This window comes from Lathyrus oleraceus, chromosome 3 (assembly GCF_024323335.1).
Source record: "Lathyrus oleraceus cultivar Zhongwan6 chromosome 3, CAAS_Psat_ZW6_1.0, whole genome shotgun sequence".
In the NCBI taxonomy this organism is placed as follows: Eukaryota; Viridiplantae; Streptophyta; class Magnoliopsida; order Fabales; family Fabaceae; genus Lathyrus; species Lathyrus oleraceus.
Window position 1 is genome coordinate 179,996,445 of NC_066581.1, and position 17,437 is coordinate 180,013,881.

Here is a 17,437-nt window from a genome sequence, read left to right on the forward strand (position 1 = left end):
TTTGTAAAAAAACTAAAATAAGATATAAAAAGTATATTTAAATTATTATTTTTTAAATATTTTCTTTAAAATAAATTTATAAAATAGATTTTAAAATAAAAAATTAAAACATATTCGAATTGCCTTCGGTTTGACACTGTTTAGAAAAATTCTGAAACAACTATAACAAATGTTTTACACATAATCATTTATAATTTTTTATTAATTAAAAAATAAAAATAAAATTTTCTCTCTCCTTTATAATCACAATCCCATAAATTAAAATTAAAAAATAAATTAAATTTTAAATAAATTAAAAATCTGTTTCTAAGAATATGAAATTACTTCTCCATGTATTTCTCCAATGTTTATCTCTACTATTGAAAGACGCGACAATGAAGATGGTTCCCAGGATATAGAAACACAAAACCGGTGTCGGAAGCAGCAGCGGCAGTAGCCACCCTGCTACGGTGTTATCACGATCGAGCATTCAAATTGCTTTTATCAGAAGCCGGATTTTTTCTCAATCATTCTCTTTTGCTCTGCACTATTTATTTTTTGAGTTCTTCTCTCAATTAAACAAACATTCCTTTCAAACCCTAACCCTAACAATGGCGATGGATGCATCCGAAGATCGCACGAATTTTGAAGACGAGTACTCACCTTCATCAACCGTTTTCAAATTCGACCGCCCAATCCCCTTACTTCGAGGACCGTTACCGGCAAGTCCTTCCGATGATCCATCGGCGGGTCCTTACGTTCTGGCCTTCAGAGACTCACAAGCTTGGGCCTCTGCATTCATAGCCTGCGAGCGCAAAATCGTTCAGCAATGCGAGGAAGGGGCAAGGATTGGTTGTGCCATCAATGCTTCCAGGAAGTGCAAGCCTCCTTGGTGGAAGGCTCTGTCTGGTCCCAAACTCTCTGATTTGAAGGAACGAGAGATTTGTGAAGTACGCGAGATGGAGGAGTGTTTCGTGGTGGCGAAAGAGAAGTGTGTTGGCTTAGCTAGGGAAAAGTGTTTGGTTCCTTTTAGGGATGCGAGGATTAAGGTTGGGAAAGGGGTTTTGAGTTCAAAGGAAGCTGTGAAGTTGATTGGATGGGCTTCAATGCCAACAAATAAAATGAGTTCTAAGTGTTTGATTGGTGGTGAATTCGGCGTGAATACTCGGAGGGCTAGTGAGTTGTTGGGTTCTGACGATTGTGTGAAACGGATTTTGGATGAGAGACAACAAGGGACCAAAAATTGAAACAATTTTTAAACGAGGAAGCACGTCCTGCATGATTTTGTTGTCTCAGGTAGCATTTCCATGTTCTAATGCTTGTTTAAACTTATTGGTTTTGTTCTTTGTTATGCCATGCGTGTAGGAAGAACTAGTGATGATATGAAACTTGTTGGTTTGTTGTAATGAAAATCAAGAAATCTCTATTGCATTGAGCTTTGTGGATATACTGTAGACATGCATTTTCATACTTAGAAACCTGGATGCCAATGTTTGAAACGTTAGTAGCATGGGAAATTGGGAATGTAGGATTACTAGGAATCTATGATTTCTATACTTGGGGGTATCTATGTTTGTGTTGAACGGTTTTTATTTTAAATTTGAAAGTTGAAACCAAAGCATGTGATTTGAAATCCCAGGAATTGATGTCTAATTCGGTGCTTTGGTGTGAAAATAACTGTACAATACCAATCACCCTTAGTTTATTTGTATAAATTGATGTCACACATTGAGTGGTATTATCCCTCATTGTCATAGACATTTAATTGTGTTTGCAATTGGGTCATGTGTTATGATGACTTCTACATATTATACTTAGCATCTTCATTGACTGATGCCATTCACCATGTTGCTTTTTCTGGTATGCTTGAAAATGTCAACCATGTTGGTGAAGTGTTTTTTTTTGTTTTTTTTTTGTTTCCTCACATAGTATATTAACACAAATTTGTTTGAGAATGATAAAAAAGAGATTAGAAGATTAATTGAATAATTTTTTTTTGAAGAACACTAACTCCCAAAATTCTGAACCAATGGGGTAGCGAGACTAGGATAGGGCAGAAGATACAATGGATAGTTCAACCCCTGGTATTTGAGAGACCAGGACTCTTCCACAACAATGATCACATTTGATGCATCTTCTCTCCCATGAGTCATATTTTGATTTGCTCCCCTACTAACATCACAACTGAAGTTATCAAACTTGAAAATTTACATAAGTAAAATTAGTGGGACTCGACTTATAGCCTTGACTGGTATCCAGGCACAATTACTATTTGCATTGTAAATATTCACCACTCTAAAATTCAGTAATAAAGCAAATCATATTAACAAAATTTAAGCAATCAATAAACTAAACTAAGATGAGTTCATACATAGACCCAACTAATTCACAAACATAGCATTCACAATTTAAAATTGAGATAAATTCTCAAATTACAAGATAGGCCCGCAACATATCACATAAAAAGAGTATAATAAGTTCAAAAGTCACAGGATAAGTTGATATATAAGATGGTTCAAAATTACCAAAGATTGGATTATGGTGAGGCTGAGCTCTCCTAAGCTAGGTTTCAGCTCATGAGAGTTGCATTCACTCACTCATTGCCTATTGGGATAATTGCAAACTTACAACAATAGGTTTGTTGGTATTTTCTGCTTTGTGACTTTGGTTATGTTAGGAGCTATGAGATTTTGACTCAGTAGACCACTGTTTACCTCTTTTTGCAAATGGGTTCGTGTTTGGATGTTAGATGCATCTATGGAGTCGAGTGCTACAAGTGTTAGGTTAACGTATAGTGCATTATGGACCCTTATTATTCCGTTGGTGCATTTTTTACCTTCTAAAAATGCACTGAACCACAGTCATTTTAGGCATAGGGAACATTTTCATTATGGTGTTAGGTCAATCATCCTCAAACTCACAATTCTGTGAGTCTATACGAGCTACCCAAGTTTATACAGGAGCAATTAATAAGTGAGTTTACTTTACGGTGCTTAGGGTTTGTAACTTGTACAATTTGAAAATTATTTAAGCGTTGCAGAATTTGGACAAACCGCTATTGTAAATGGAAGCTAATTTACTTCCCAAATCCCAACCCCGTAGAGAATAGTAGTCCCTTCAACATTAAAGAAGAATCATGCTCATATAAAGCATTGAATGTCTCCAATTTGGTTGTAAGTTAGTATTGAACCAGAATTCAGTGGCACACAACACAACCTGCCCTGTGCTTGTTATGCAGTGCAATAAATTTTTCAAATAATGATTGACCACTCTTGTTTGTCTGTTTGTTAATGTTACATTGTACTAAATTACAATTGTGCCTGCCTTCTTAAACCGCTAACTACAAAAATGACTCATGAAAATCTGATCTCTTTTCGAAATTATTAATCAGGGAAACCCATCTAGTTGGGCAATTTTCTTTGAAAATACCATCCACTTGTACTTTTGTATTGGAGCATTTGAATTATTCTTCACTCATCAATCCCTAGCTAATAAAATATTTCAGGCTGTGTTGGTATGTGAGTAATAAAATGGCACCCAAACAAGCATGTACGCTCTTTCTGGAGGATGATTTGCGAGCTCCTCAACTCATCTCTTTTAACCCATTCGCAAAATTCCATACAGCTATTTGTTGGATATGATATAAACGGGTAAAAGGAAGGGTGAGAGATATATTGAACGAAACTGGTATTATGATTAATAGTATTCTGATGTATTATCTGCAGAGTTGTATTCATAACAACCTCTAGGATTTACAAAGTTTACTCTCTCCCAAACTAACCAACATTCAAAGTACCAAAGGCCCTCCCTTTTCTCCTTCTCAACCTATATCTGTTATTCTAACTTGCTTCAGCAGTTACTGTACATAACGTTTAATAATAAAATAAGCTGCCTACTAATGTTACATAAATTCTACCCCGACTCTAGTTTTATGCTTCTTTCTTTCATAAGTCCTAATGTTAAGACTTGAAGTAGAGTGACAGCGCAAGGTGTGAAACATGAGAACTTATGCTTGGATCAGATACTCTATTTTGTGCGGCATTTTTGGCCCGAAAATAAAGCATGGCATTAATAGGCCTTGTTTCCACCAAGACCCACTTAGGTGCCCCTTTACTATTCAAAATCTAAAAAAGCCCCTATTTGGTATGGTTGTAAACTGTATCCTTCTGGATCGTATAACTTGAAGCAGATTAATTGAGTTGCACATGAAAATGAAATAGGATAATTTCCTCCACGATCAAATGCTCTATTTTTGGTAGTATTTTGCCAAAAAAAAACATAGACGTGTGTTGGTTCAAATGCTCTGTTTCGGGTGCTACTTTTGGCCAGATAACAGAGCTTGACGGGTGTCTTTTCCATTTTGAGTAGTGCAGAATTTCTGTGTTTCTGAAGTCGTGTTTGGCTAAGTAGATATTCAAGTTTTTTTTGTTGGACAGCATACTAATCTTTGGGCGGAGCTGAGCCCATCACGGAAAAAAATATAAGTCAACTTTTGTGCCTAAACCTTTCCACTGCTTACCTTCCTTATCACGTCCGCGCGTACACGGTATGTTGCAACTCTGGGACGTTCTTACTTGCAACCACACGTATCTTACATTTCAGAGGTTTCGACAATGAAGACTGCTGGACTAACAATTCAGATGGTGGCCACTCAGTCGGTCCATTTCTGAACCATAATTCTCTAATTTTCAATGATGCAAGCTTTCTTAAGTGCAATGGTCATGGTTAAGTCAGCAGATTGCCAAACATGCTTGAAACCCGCACTTTGAAGCAACATTTCTCTACCATCTAACATCTCACCGCATCTTTCACTGGATCCAATAGAATAAGCTTCTCTTTTCCTTCAATATTTTCCTTCATCTTGATCGTTCCCTTGCAATACTTAAATTGGTCTTCGCACACCACATTCTGTGCTGTCTTCTTTTTCGTTGTATTTCCTGATCTGTGTCATTTCATATTCCTCTTCACTTCTGATTTCTTCTTCAGTTTCAGATGTTTCTAGGTCTTGCTTCTTGTCTTGCATTTCATATATGGCTCTGTTTGTGTCCTTCATTTTCTGAATCTAGCTTGCACGCCCACAGGTCTGGTTCAAATTTCTTCATGGCCTTCTCAAAAACTTTCCAAGTTGCCTTCTGATTACTTTGTCTCCATGAAGACCACGATTCAAAAGCTTCTCTTGTCAAAGCAAACATAGTAACCTATATTACCTTCACGTCATGTATTTTGTTGTCTTCAAAATACTGATAAAATTGGACCAGCCACCGATAAGCCCCTCTCTTGTTAAAACTTGGAATTGATGCTTTGGAAGGTTGCCTACTTTCCTGGCTTCCAATCTTCTCATCCATGGGTCATCTATTTTATTCCACTAGCATAAAGGCACTGCTTGTCTTTATGAAAGGAATGACCGGGTCTATATTTTCCCCAAAATGTTGCTCCTCATTGATCAGCATCCATGAATCTATCCCCATTCACGTCCTCTTCCTCCGTAAATTCCTCCATTAACATCACTTGATACTGCTTTTTAATGCAGAAATGATCCTGTCTATATTTTTCACCACACCTAAGACACAGTTTGATTGGATCCCCCATGAGAAGGTGGGCTCGCTCAAAGGGTCAGTTTGTGCATCATTTGTCCAAGCCGATATTGTGGAGAGTTTGTGTTAAGGGAATCGAGATGTGAATTGTGTAAAGAAATTTTTCTGTTAGGATTCTGAGTGAAGAGAGAAACTAGCACTATAATTTGTTGACCCTATCAATTCCATAATCTCCTGAAAACTTAGGAATGCCAGTTTTTCTGAAGATGCTTATCGACATATAAACTAGCACCTTTGCCTGGCACAATGTGCTCCTCTGCCATGGCTTAATATCAGAGCCTCTCTCGCCTCTTGGGTCGTCTGCTCAATGCTCACCAATTGGGTGAGGTTCTCCATTTCTACAAACCTCTTTAGCCTAGCATCTTGCAAACTATGAAGCACGGACACCTCTAAGAGTAGGCGTGTCGTGGTGTCCGACACGCGTCGGTGTCCGACACTTGTATGACACCCGTACGACACGTGTCGGAAAAGTCAGAGAAGTGTCTCCCAAAAAATAGATTTTTTCTTTGTTTCAACACTCTTAGAATCGATGTCGGACACCCGTATGAGACTCATACAACCCATATCAAACAATTCAGACAAGTTTTTTTATAAAAAAATAGTTTTCAACAATACCTTACACATCTTTTGAATATGTATCAAAGCAATATTATCAACGAAAAATTAAAGACTAATTTTGATGACAATATTTTTAACTCTTTTAATTATAAATAGATAAATGAAGCTTAAATACTATGGTATATGTAGCGGTGTCGGAGTGTCCGTGTCGTGTCCCGATGTCCGTGTCAGAGTCCGTGCTTCATAGCTTGCAAATCCTATTTGGTCTCTTGAATTTCTCCCTGTTGCCTTGCTCAAACTTGTTCTTTCTCTCTTTCTCTCATGCAATTCCATTCCCTGAGCACCATCTTCATGGACCCTAATCTTCTCTCCATTCTTATGCCAACTATGAATCCTGCTTCACATGATACCCACAGCTTCTAGATGGATGGATCTATGATATCAGTTTATAAATTGTACTAATAACTGGATTAAAAAAGCAATTGAGTTGAAATTTAATTGAAGAACCCTAATTCACAAATTCTATACTGGTGGGGTAGTAAAACTAGGCTAGGGTAAAAGATATAATGCATACCCTTACGCCTGGTATTCGAGAGACCAAGACTCTCCCACAACAATGATCACACTCAATGTCCTCCCCCTTTCATCTCTTCCCCTTTTATTTCTCTCTCCTGTCACTGAATCACAATTACACATTCTGTTGCACTTTATAATCATCTTAACTAATTCATAAGACAGGGATCACCTGTTCGCATTCTGTTTCCTCACATACACCCTCTTAATTGGAGGCCTCTGCTTGTCATAAAACAATATTGACTTTTCATAATCCGAATGAATTATTATTTTTTGAAGCCCGTGACTAGGTAGTAACTAGTAACTTATTTCTTCTTTGGTTGGTGCAGAACCTTGTCAGAATTGCCATTTCATAGATCTCGGCGAATCAAAGTATCCAGGTTTTTCTTCCCTCTAATTTTTTGCTTTTGCTGGCTTTTTTGCGTAATAAATTACAAAGAGGTATTTGTTTGTGTAGTGGCATCATAACTTGAAAACAAATGCTCTATAGTTCCATCTATTTTGATATTTCATATGGTAACGCAGAGGTTAGATTCTAACCTCTGAATTCTGGAGTCTAACTGAATTGAATCTGTTAATCAAATTTGCCATGTACTTCCTTTATACAAAGTTGTTTTAATGTTCTTCAATTTGGCCAGTTTAAACCCTAATCTATGGAAACTCAAATTTTATGGAGTACAACCATAATGTGTTCACCCCCCACCACATACACAGACATAATGATGAAAGGGATTTTGAAGGGAACTTAAATTATTTATTCCTGTATATGTATAAATCGACTTGGTAGGTTAACTCAAGGTGCAAGTTTACATTTCAATTTTACTTGCTCTAGCTGTTTGATTGCCTTTGGAATGGAGCTTCATTGTTTGTCTATATTCTGTTTTACTATCTTGCTAGTGTCTTTGGTCAATAGTTCCGCCGTATACTCAGATGTGAGATTTGCTGTATTTACCGGTTCTGTCTCTGAGTTGTCTTCCTGTCCATTTGTATCTGTTGGACAAGGATTTATGGCGTTTTTAATTGAGAAATTAACTAGATTAGTGGTACCTTTTAGTCACATGGGAATAGCTCAAGTTATAAGGGACAATTGATGGTTGGGTTAGAATGCTTCCCTTTATGAGCGAAATGTTGGTGAATATGTGCTATATTCTGTTACACAGTACTTTATGGGCCAGATATACTTTGCAAGTTTTGACCCATTAAATAAAGAGTTGCAGGCCGAAACAAAATTTTATACTTTGTGGATCAATTGCACACACTCCAAATTGGTACAGCGGACATCTAGGTATGATTGAAGCCTGTATTGTTGACAATTCTCTAAAGTAGTTTCTTTTTTTATTACTTGGTTATTTTAAATCGGGCCATTTCAACTGTTAAGCTGCGACATTTTTTAAATATCTTTACGGAGCATTAGGCTTGTTATTTGACCTCCCTTAGAGTTAGTAACTTCTTGAGGTTACCTGTAACCAAGGATTTGTTTTTGTTTTGATTTGAGATTCAGAGAGTTTAAAGTAATTGGTATATACAGTTAATGATGAAGCATGGTTGTTTTACATAAAATGATCGACATAGTAGTTTTGATCTGGGAATCAATCTTAAAATATCATGCCGAGTTAGACATTGTAGTTTTGAACTGGGAATCAATCTTAAAATATCATGACGAGCTAATTTGCGAAATAAAATAGCAAGTACTAATCCAAGCATTATTTGCACATAGCAATAATTTTGAAGATGATGTGTATGTTTATGGTGGTGATGATCTAATAGCATCCTAGTCTAAATCCCAAAGTTTGTTTTTTTGCCATACCCCTTTGTCCCGTTCTTCTCACATCGCAAAGGGCATATTGTATGAAATAGACGAGTAAAATAGTTATTTTTAATAGAAGTAAAATTGATTTTCTTCTCAGTCATTTTTTTTTACTAATAGAAGCAGTCGAATGCTTTCGTTCGTTATAAAATATTTTTATTAACTAAATTCGAAGATAGATAATTTATAATTTGAAGTAAAATTTCTTTTAATGTTGTACACAGGGCTGTCGTCTGCGACGATGTGCAAAATAAATTACAATACAAAAACATATCCTCAAATTTATAATTAAATAAGTTTTTTTTTTGTTATGGTTGAATCATAGCTAATCACCGTATTATCTAAAAGCCTTGGTTATAGACATGCTTAACTGAGCCTTCATTAAGTTGTTTCTTCGACTGTATTCTAATATGACCATTTGTTTCATAACGGTCATGCTACTTATCATGGACTGATATTAGATTTTTAGGAGCTCCTTCTCCTATTTGTTGAGTTTTATGAATATTTTTTTGTTGCCTTTGGAAATATTTCTTTCCGTATATAAATTGTCTTTGAAATTTTTTCCTTTGAAGAACAATTGGGTTAAGAGGATTTCTTTACTGAAAATAATTAGTTCCGAGAGATTTCTTTATCTTTTGAAAAATTATTAAAAGTGATAGTTGAGGATTAAATTCCAGAATGATTATTTTAAGTAAACAACATTTAGTCAATAGTTTTTCTCGGTTTATTCATCCTAAGTTATTGGGTTATACACTTTCCCTCCTTATTGGTGTTTAGAGAGTATTCTTTTGCTCAATCAAAAAAGAAAAAGAAAAGAAGGTATTCCTTTGCACATTCTCAAACGACTATAACGACTTTTCCATTTTTTCCACAAAGGGGTTGTTGTAATTTTTTTCTCATACAATTTAATTTTTAATCGTATCTTGTACAAACACTTATCTATCGTAACATTCTCATGCGTAACACCATTCTTATTATCCTGATTGTTCGATCATCTATTATTTACTTTCGTACGACAAATTAATCTTATAGTTGGATGGTAAATTTCCATCTTTATATACAACAATCAAATTTTATCTCATTAAATTCAATCAATTTTTATTATAATATTCTATCATATATCATGATTTTATCTAAATATCATGATTTTATCTAAATTATCAATCTCGAGATCTTTTTAAGTAATTTTTATATACTTTTTAACTGTTTTGTTCCTCTCAATCTAATTTATTCAACTTACTAAAGAATTCACCGGTCCATTATTTACATATAACAACTGTGTACAACTTATTACAATATTTTTGCGCGATAATTGCTGCAATTGTATTTTACGTGTGGTGGAGGTGCTAGAATTTCCATGATTTATGTTAATTATTAGAAAACAAAGAATGGGTCATCTTGAAAGGGATGTTTCCTTTATTATTTCCTATGCTGTCGACATTGTAAGGTGCTGCGAAGTTGCAGTGAAGACAACAGGGCATTTATATTGCTTGTCATGTTCCAAGTCTTATTCCAGCTTGACATTTCAAAAATGTCATTTTCTTGAGATTACTTGTTTTTACTAGCTTCTTTTCTGAAAGTCCGAATATACTGCTAAATATGTAAAGAAGTCAATAAATTTTTTAGGTACGAAGTTACTAGGTAGTTTCTCTTAGTCAACAAAGACTACCTATCCTAATCCTAGACATAGTCCTAGTCATGAAATGAACATAGTGATCACTAACTAGTGTTTGAAGAGGTAAAAATGGAAATATGAACATGTGATATGACAATATGACACATCACTCCTTTTAATCATAGTGCAAATAGAGCAATCTTTGGGAAGTAGGATAGAAAATAGAGTTCTAGATGAAATTAAACTTGTAGGAATAGGCATTGTACTTCTCGAATTAATGTATGACCTCACTTGTTTCAATGGGAAGATTTGTTTAGCTTGTCATTTATGATATTCGACATAGTTTAGTCATTGGCGTGGTCTTTATGGAAGATAGTTGTTGATCTTCTCATGTAAATTGTCTTTGGAAATTCATTGCATTTTTTTATTTAAAAATTCATTGCATTTTTCTACCTACTACACATGTCATGTTTTCGCTCATTATTACCAGCCTTTTCATAGTTGAAATGACTTATTTTATAAATAAATTGTTGAAACTATAATGATGTATTTCAATCTTTGCATTCACGCATTTGATCGAACGGTTCCTATTTAAAACAAAAACTAATAGTTTTGAGAAAATTAAATCTGTTCTTTTTAGCAGTGTGATCAAGATTAAATAGTTGATACACACTTAAGCGGCAACAGCCTATTTCGGTTTATAAGATGATAGTATTAAAAAATATAAGTGATACGCACGAGTTTACTTAGGCATCAATTTGATGTATAATCCATTGTGAACAGTAGGGGTGTGCATGGATCATAAATCAAACCAAATTGAACCATATATATGGTTCGGTTTGGATCTTAAAATCATTTTCATAAAATCAATTTATTTTCTTAAAACTGGTTTATAAGTGGATCGATTCGGTTTTAAATCGATTTTTAACAAAAAAAAAAGTAGTTAAAAAAAATAGTTTTAAATCAATTTTTTTAAAATTAATTTTTTATTTTCTTAAAAAAATTAATTTCAAAACCAATTTTTTTAAAAAATAGTTTTTAAAACTATATTTTAAAAAAGTCAATTTTATATCAAAAATAATTTTATTTTATTTTAACTAACTTTTTTATTTTCACTAATTATAAAACTATTTTATATAAAAAAATATTTATTTTAAAAAATTATTTTAAATTTGACTTTTATAATCACCATAAATAATATCTCGATTAAAAATAATCCAAAGTATGGTGTGTTACATAAAAATGGTCATAAAATAAAATAATTATGAATCATATTTCTATAAATCATAATTGTTCATAAAATAAATAATTCATAAAAAAATTGTTCAAACTTATAAAATCTCTCATAATTGTTCATAAACAAATTTTATGAGATTTTAAAATATATTATTTTTAAAATTTAAAAAATATAAAAAAAACAATTTTTTTTAAGAAAAAAATATCAAATATTAAGAAAAAAAAAGATTGAAAATAATAAAATTATATTCTGAAAAAATCTTTAAAAAAAATTATTCCAAAATATAAAAATAACTGAAAAAAAATTATTTTAAAAAAATGAAAATCAAAAAAAAGTTTTTTTTGAAAATAAAATAATAATTTCTATTCTGAAATTATAAAAAATTAAAAAATTTTAAAATTATTTTTTTTCTGAAAATAAAAGTTTTTTTTTATTTTGAAAATTTAAAAAAATAACCTTTTTGAAAATCTATTTTTAAAAAAAAAACATTCTTTTACTAAAAAAATACAAAATATTTTTGATAAAAAATATCTTTTTTATTTAGAAGAAAATAATAATTTTATTTAGAAAAAAATATCAAATATATTTTTTTTGAAAAAAAACATCCAAATGTAATATTTTTTGTAAAAAGAAAAAAGAATTCTGAATTTTATTTTTAAAATAATTATTTATGAAATTTTAAAAAAAATTAAAATATAAAATTGATTTATAATATGATAAAACATAAAAACAGACGAACATAAAAATTTAATGCATAGTAAAATTTGGATATCAATAACAAAATCAAATTTTTATAATGGGTAAATTTTTATTTTAGCATTTAGTTTGGTTTTTTAAAAGTAGAACCATTTGGATACCAATTTGGTTATGGATAATCGGTTGTTTTTCCACACACCTAATAAAAAACAGTCTAATAAATCCTCCCAATTTATATTAAGTGCCACTTTATATAAATAATTAAAATAGCAGTTACTTAATTTTTTTCAATGTAAAATTATAATTTTAATATGTATATTAATTGTATTCTAATTTTATCCCCAAATTAATAATATGTATATCATTTTTGAGTTTATTATATTCCACTAAAACTTCTTTATAAACCTTCCATTCATTATTATATTTTTTTAAAAATCATTGAATATTTGATCATTATTATATAACATATGTATCAATTATTCAATACCGATCATGAATGTTTTTTTTTCAATTAATCTCAATGATTTTGCACGCAATCTCATGTGAAATTCTCACATACGAATGGGAGTGCATCCTTTCTGGTGAAATATATTTATAGGTGAAATATGAACTATTATTTCGACTTAATTTATAAGAAAAAAAATAACTTTTATGTATATTTAAAATAATAGTTAAGTATATTTAATTTTTTGATTTTATGTAAAAAAATAATATAACTATTAATATATTCTTAATTAAATTGTGTTCTACTATCAATATTAAATAATTAATACATATATTTTTTAAAACAAATGAATTAAATGTAGATATATTTTGTTAACATTTAGATACATTTATAATTAAAAAATTTAGAAGATTTTTTTTATAAATAAGGTCAGAGGAAATATATTTTAAAAAAATAAATAAAAAAATAAAAAAGAGAGAATTTTAAAGGTTAGAATGTTTACTTCTCTGTTCCTATACCAATGAGAGACATCATTTTTAGTGAAATATTTCTGCAGTAAAATCTGAACTATATATTTAAAAAGAAAATCAAAACATAAAAGATAGAATTTTAAAGGTTTAAATGTTCACTGCACTCTTAGTGAAATTCTCACGTGAAAAACCCCCCTCCTTTACACCAATATAGAGAGAGTATACCAAATTTTGGTTAACATTCTTCTTTAATGTTGATTATCTAAACCCTTTTATTTATAATTTTATCCTCCTTTACCTAATAAAATAATTGAACATTATTGAAAATTTAAATCAAATTCAATCTTAACAAATCAAATTTAAACCTATCTTATTTCTTTTTTGAATAATAGAATTTTGTCCAAACGAAGACGCCTTCATTGCACACAAAACACACCCTTATTCGACCTCTTAGAAGAAATCAATCCATGTCTTTGGGCATTTTCATCCGGTTAGACGAAGACGACTTATTTAGAGGCGGTGAATAGATCTCAAGTTAAAAAATATTATAGATAATATTTTGAAAAATTTAACGGTTAGTGGAAGTGACCCGAATCGATTCGTCGAAACCGAACCACTATAGAAAAGGTCAAATATGCGTATATAGAATCGAGTTATGATACTAAGAACAAATTTGACCAAAATACTTTTAATCACAATCACTTGAATGCTACACTAATAGTAAAGTCCATTTCCAATGACAAAATACAAAAAAACACAATAGAGACAAATTATCGAACACCTTGTATGTAATCAATTTAATTTAGAATTTTGTATGATTTTGTTGATTTGCAAATCCAACCACAATCTAATAGATTGTGATCAACTTAACAAAATATTTTTTAAAAGGTTATCAAAAAGTTTATCCAAACGTATTGATTGCATAATCGATGAATTCAATAATTTGCAAATGAAAAGTAATATATATATATATATATATATATATATATATATATATATATATATATATATATATATATATATATATATATATATATATATATATATATATATATATATATATATATATATATATATATATATATATATATATATATATATATATATATAGAGAGAGAGAGAGAGAGAGAGAGAGAGAGAGAGAGAGAGAGAGAGAGAGAGAGAGAGAGAGAGAGAGAGAGAGAGAGAGAGAGAGAGAGAGAGAGAGAGAGAGAGAGAGAGAGAGAGAGAGAGAGAGAGAGAGAGAGAGAGAGAGAGAGAGAGAGAGAGAGAGAGAGAGAGAGAGAGACAGAGAATTTGTTTAGGTAGTTCCTTAATCGGCCTCACTATGGATACGTCTTCCTCAATTCGAACTTGAATTGAGATATTGAAAATTAACCTTTGTAATTGTAGTTTAGATGAGAAATGTAACAATACAATCCCACTAACTCTAAGTTTGATGTTGATTCTAACACTTTCTCTTCCCTTGATTTAAGATTGATCAAGCCACCCAATAATATCAATTTGATCCATCATCTCACGTTACTCATTTTCTAGAAACCTCTTTTCTTCAAAGCTTTCACTCGGTCGAATCCAAATTACGTATTGTTGTCACCAAATATTTACCAAGATGATCCACTGTCTCACGCTACTCCTTTGCAAGAAACCCATGTTCTTCAAAGCTTTCACTCGATCGAATCCAACTTGCATAATCTTATCCAAAACTTTTAAATCCCTAATTGATTTTGAAGGAAAACCCCATCTTGATTTTCTTACTTGAAACTCCCAAAGATCCTCAATCCAATTTACAATTCAACAACCTAAAATGGACGTTATCAACACTGATTCTAGATGACACCCAAATAAAAAATAATTATGTGTAGTTTGTTTGTATGTATGCATAGAACGTAGGTTGAAGATGAAGAGAACTCTTTGCATATTCTTGGTTTTATATCTTGAAATAATACATGTACGAAGTATATATATGTGTACAGGTTGAAGGCAAAAGGAATGCAAAAGATTTGAAAAAGTCATGAATTTTTGGAAAAATATGTTGCATGTGTCGATCTATGTAAGTCATATGTCAACATATTTGATGCATGTGTCGACCTATGTGTCGGCACATACAAATGACACATCAAACAGAAGCTACATGCTTTAAAATTGACCTACATATGTCGACTCATAACTCGTATGTGTCGACTCATAGAAGAATTTTTCTTCTATGTGTCAACTCATAAAACAGAAGCTATAGCCTTTAAAAATGATTCACATGTGTCGACTCATAACATGTATGTGTCGACACATAAACCTATTTTTCACATAAAAACCTATTTTTAATTATGAAACCTTTTCTAAATCATTTCCAAAATATTTTTATGTTTCCTAATGCTAAGATGCACATTAAGACTCAGAGGATACCGTCCAATATACTTAAACGCTAACGTATCATAGTTTTGACATCATACAAAATACATCTAACGGGAAATTGCACTCACATACTCCCCATTTTTTATAATGGAAAAAATTGAGACGATGCGTTTCGTGTCTTCATGAAGGCTCCCCCTGAATGTATGCATCCCAACTTCATCTTGCAGATGCTTCTCCCCCTTTGACAACATCAAAAAGAGACACAGCAGTCCACGAGAAGTATCTTATATCACACATATACTAATATGACACACATAGGTGTTTACAAAGATAAAACCATCAATAAAACAACATTCACATAGAATGATGTAAATATTGAAAACGCCTAAACATAAATAAAAGGAATTTAAGCAACAATATAATATAGTTGTCACAAATCATGCCAAATAACATATACAATAAACATGAAAATTGAAGGATGCAATGCAATCAATAAATCTAGAGTTGCTTCAAAAATGACACGTTTACATGACATGACATATACCTTTATTGCTCCCGAATGCTGCACACATATGTGTTAAAGCAAGGCGATTATTTAGATTTATCACGACTCAAATCAAAAATAGAAATGTTATCATAACAATGACACACTACAAGAATTTTGTTGACATTATAACATGTTCAAACATATTTCATGCCGGTTTAGATAAACAATAATCTCACGTATATCATGCAAGAACTAATAATACATAACATGCGTATAAACAACAATCTCACATATGTCATGCAAGAACTCATAATAGATAACATGCTATCAACATGCTTGAATACAACACCTTTTTTTTCAACATGTTCACGTAGGAAATGATGACATATCTCAATATATTTAGTGCGAGAGTGTAACACCGTATTTTTGGTTAGATCAATAGCATTAGCGTTGTCGCACATAATAGGAATACATTGTAGTTTAATATCAAAATCAAGTAATTTTTGTTTGAGCCACAATATTTTAGCACAACAACTATCGGCTTCTACGTATTCCGCCTCGATAGCTGACAAAGAAACAAAAACATGTTTCTTGCTATACCAACTTACTAAGGAGTTTGAAAACACGTGGCAAGTTCCACTAGAACTTTTCCTATCCGATTTGCAACCGATAAAATCTGAATCGATATAACCTACCAAATTACAATCGCTTCCCTTGGAATACCAAAGCCCATACTTAGATATACCATGAAGGTATCTAACGATACATTTTACGACTTTTAAATGTGATTCCTTAGAAGTCGATTGATAACGAGCGCACATACACACACTAAACATAATGTCTGGTCTAGATGCAGTAAGATATATAAGAGATCCAATCACATCTCTATACTTTTTGACATCAACATCCTTACCATTTTCATCTTTTTCCAAGTTTCCATTTGTGGGCATTTGAGTGTCAATTGACTTTGCATCTTTCATACCAAATTTCTCTAGCAACTCATTGCAATATTTTGTCTGACACATGAACATACCTTCGTTGAGTTGCTTGATTTGAAGACCGAGAAAGTAGTTCAACTCCCCTATGAGACTCATCTCAAACTCACCTTGCATTAGCTTAGAAAACTCCTTGACTAATTGCATGTTAGTGGAACCAAAGATGATATCATTAGCATAAACTTAAACTAGAAGAGTATGTTTTCCTTAATGTTTAATGAAAAATGTAGTATCTACCTTCCCTTTAGAGTATCCTTGGTCGATTAAGAACTTACTAAGTCGCTCATACCAAGCCCTAGGGTCTTGTTTGAGACCATACAAAGCTCGTTTTAGTTTATAAAAATGATTAGGATACTCATGATTTTCAAAATCGGGAGGTTGTGAAACATACATTTCCTCATTAATATATCCATTAAGGAAAGCACTTTTCACGTCCATTTAATATAACTTGAAATCTTTGGAGAAATCATAAGCTAGTAAAAGGCATATAGCCCCGAGGCGAGCAACCAGAGCATAAGTTTCCTCATAATCAACGCCTTCCTCTTGGTTATAACCTTGAGGAACTATTCGGGCTTTGTTTCTAGTCATCACTCTATTTTCGTCGAGTTTATTTCTAAAAACCAACTTAGTGC

General features: G+C 32.0%; 2 protein-coding genes across 2 annotated transcripts; one reads left to right on the forward strand and one right to left on the reverse strand.

The window, feature by feature from the left end:
• The first annotated feature begins 319 nt into the window (after window positions 1–319).
• On the forward strand, window positions 320–7,577 carry LOC127126117 (uncharacterized). Its single transcript, XM_051054976.1, has 2 exons — window positions 320–1,275; window positions 7,034–7,577. Exon 1 carries the CDS (start codon window positions 591–593, stop codon window positions 1,224–1,226), a length of 636 nt encoding a protein of 211 aa, XP_050910933.1. The 5' UTR covers window positions 320–590; the 3' UTR covers window positions 1,227–1,275; window positions 7,034–7,577.
• Window positions 7,578–15,645: 8,068 nt separating this feature from the next.
• On the reverse strand, window positions 15,646–16,952 carry LOC127130307 (uncharacterized mitochondrial protein AtMg00810-like). The gene is made up of 3 exons (XM_051059339.1): window positions 16,230–16,952; window positions 15,868–15,885; window positions 15,646–15,708 (listed from the first exon to the last, which is right to left on the reverse strand). Exons 1-3 carry the CDS (start codon window positions 16,950–16,952, stop codon window positions 15,646–15,648), a joined length of 804 nt encoding a protein of 267 aa, XP_050915296.1.
• Between the last annotated feature and the right edge of the window lie 485 nt (window positions 16,953–17,437).

Coding starts and splice junctions, on each gene's coding strand:
- LOC127126117 (XM_051054976.1), top strand. CDS start 591: ATGGCGATGGATGCATCCGAAGATCGCACGAATTTTGAAGACGAGTAC.
- LOC127130307 (XM_051059339.1), bottom strand. CDS start 16,952: ATGCAATTAGTCAAGGAGTTTTCTAAGCTAATGCAAGGTGAGTTTGAG.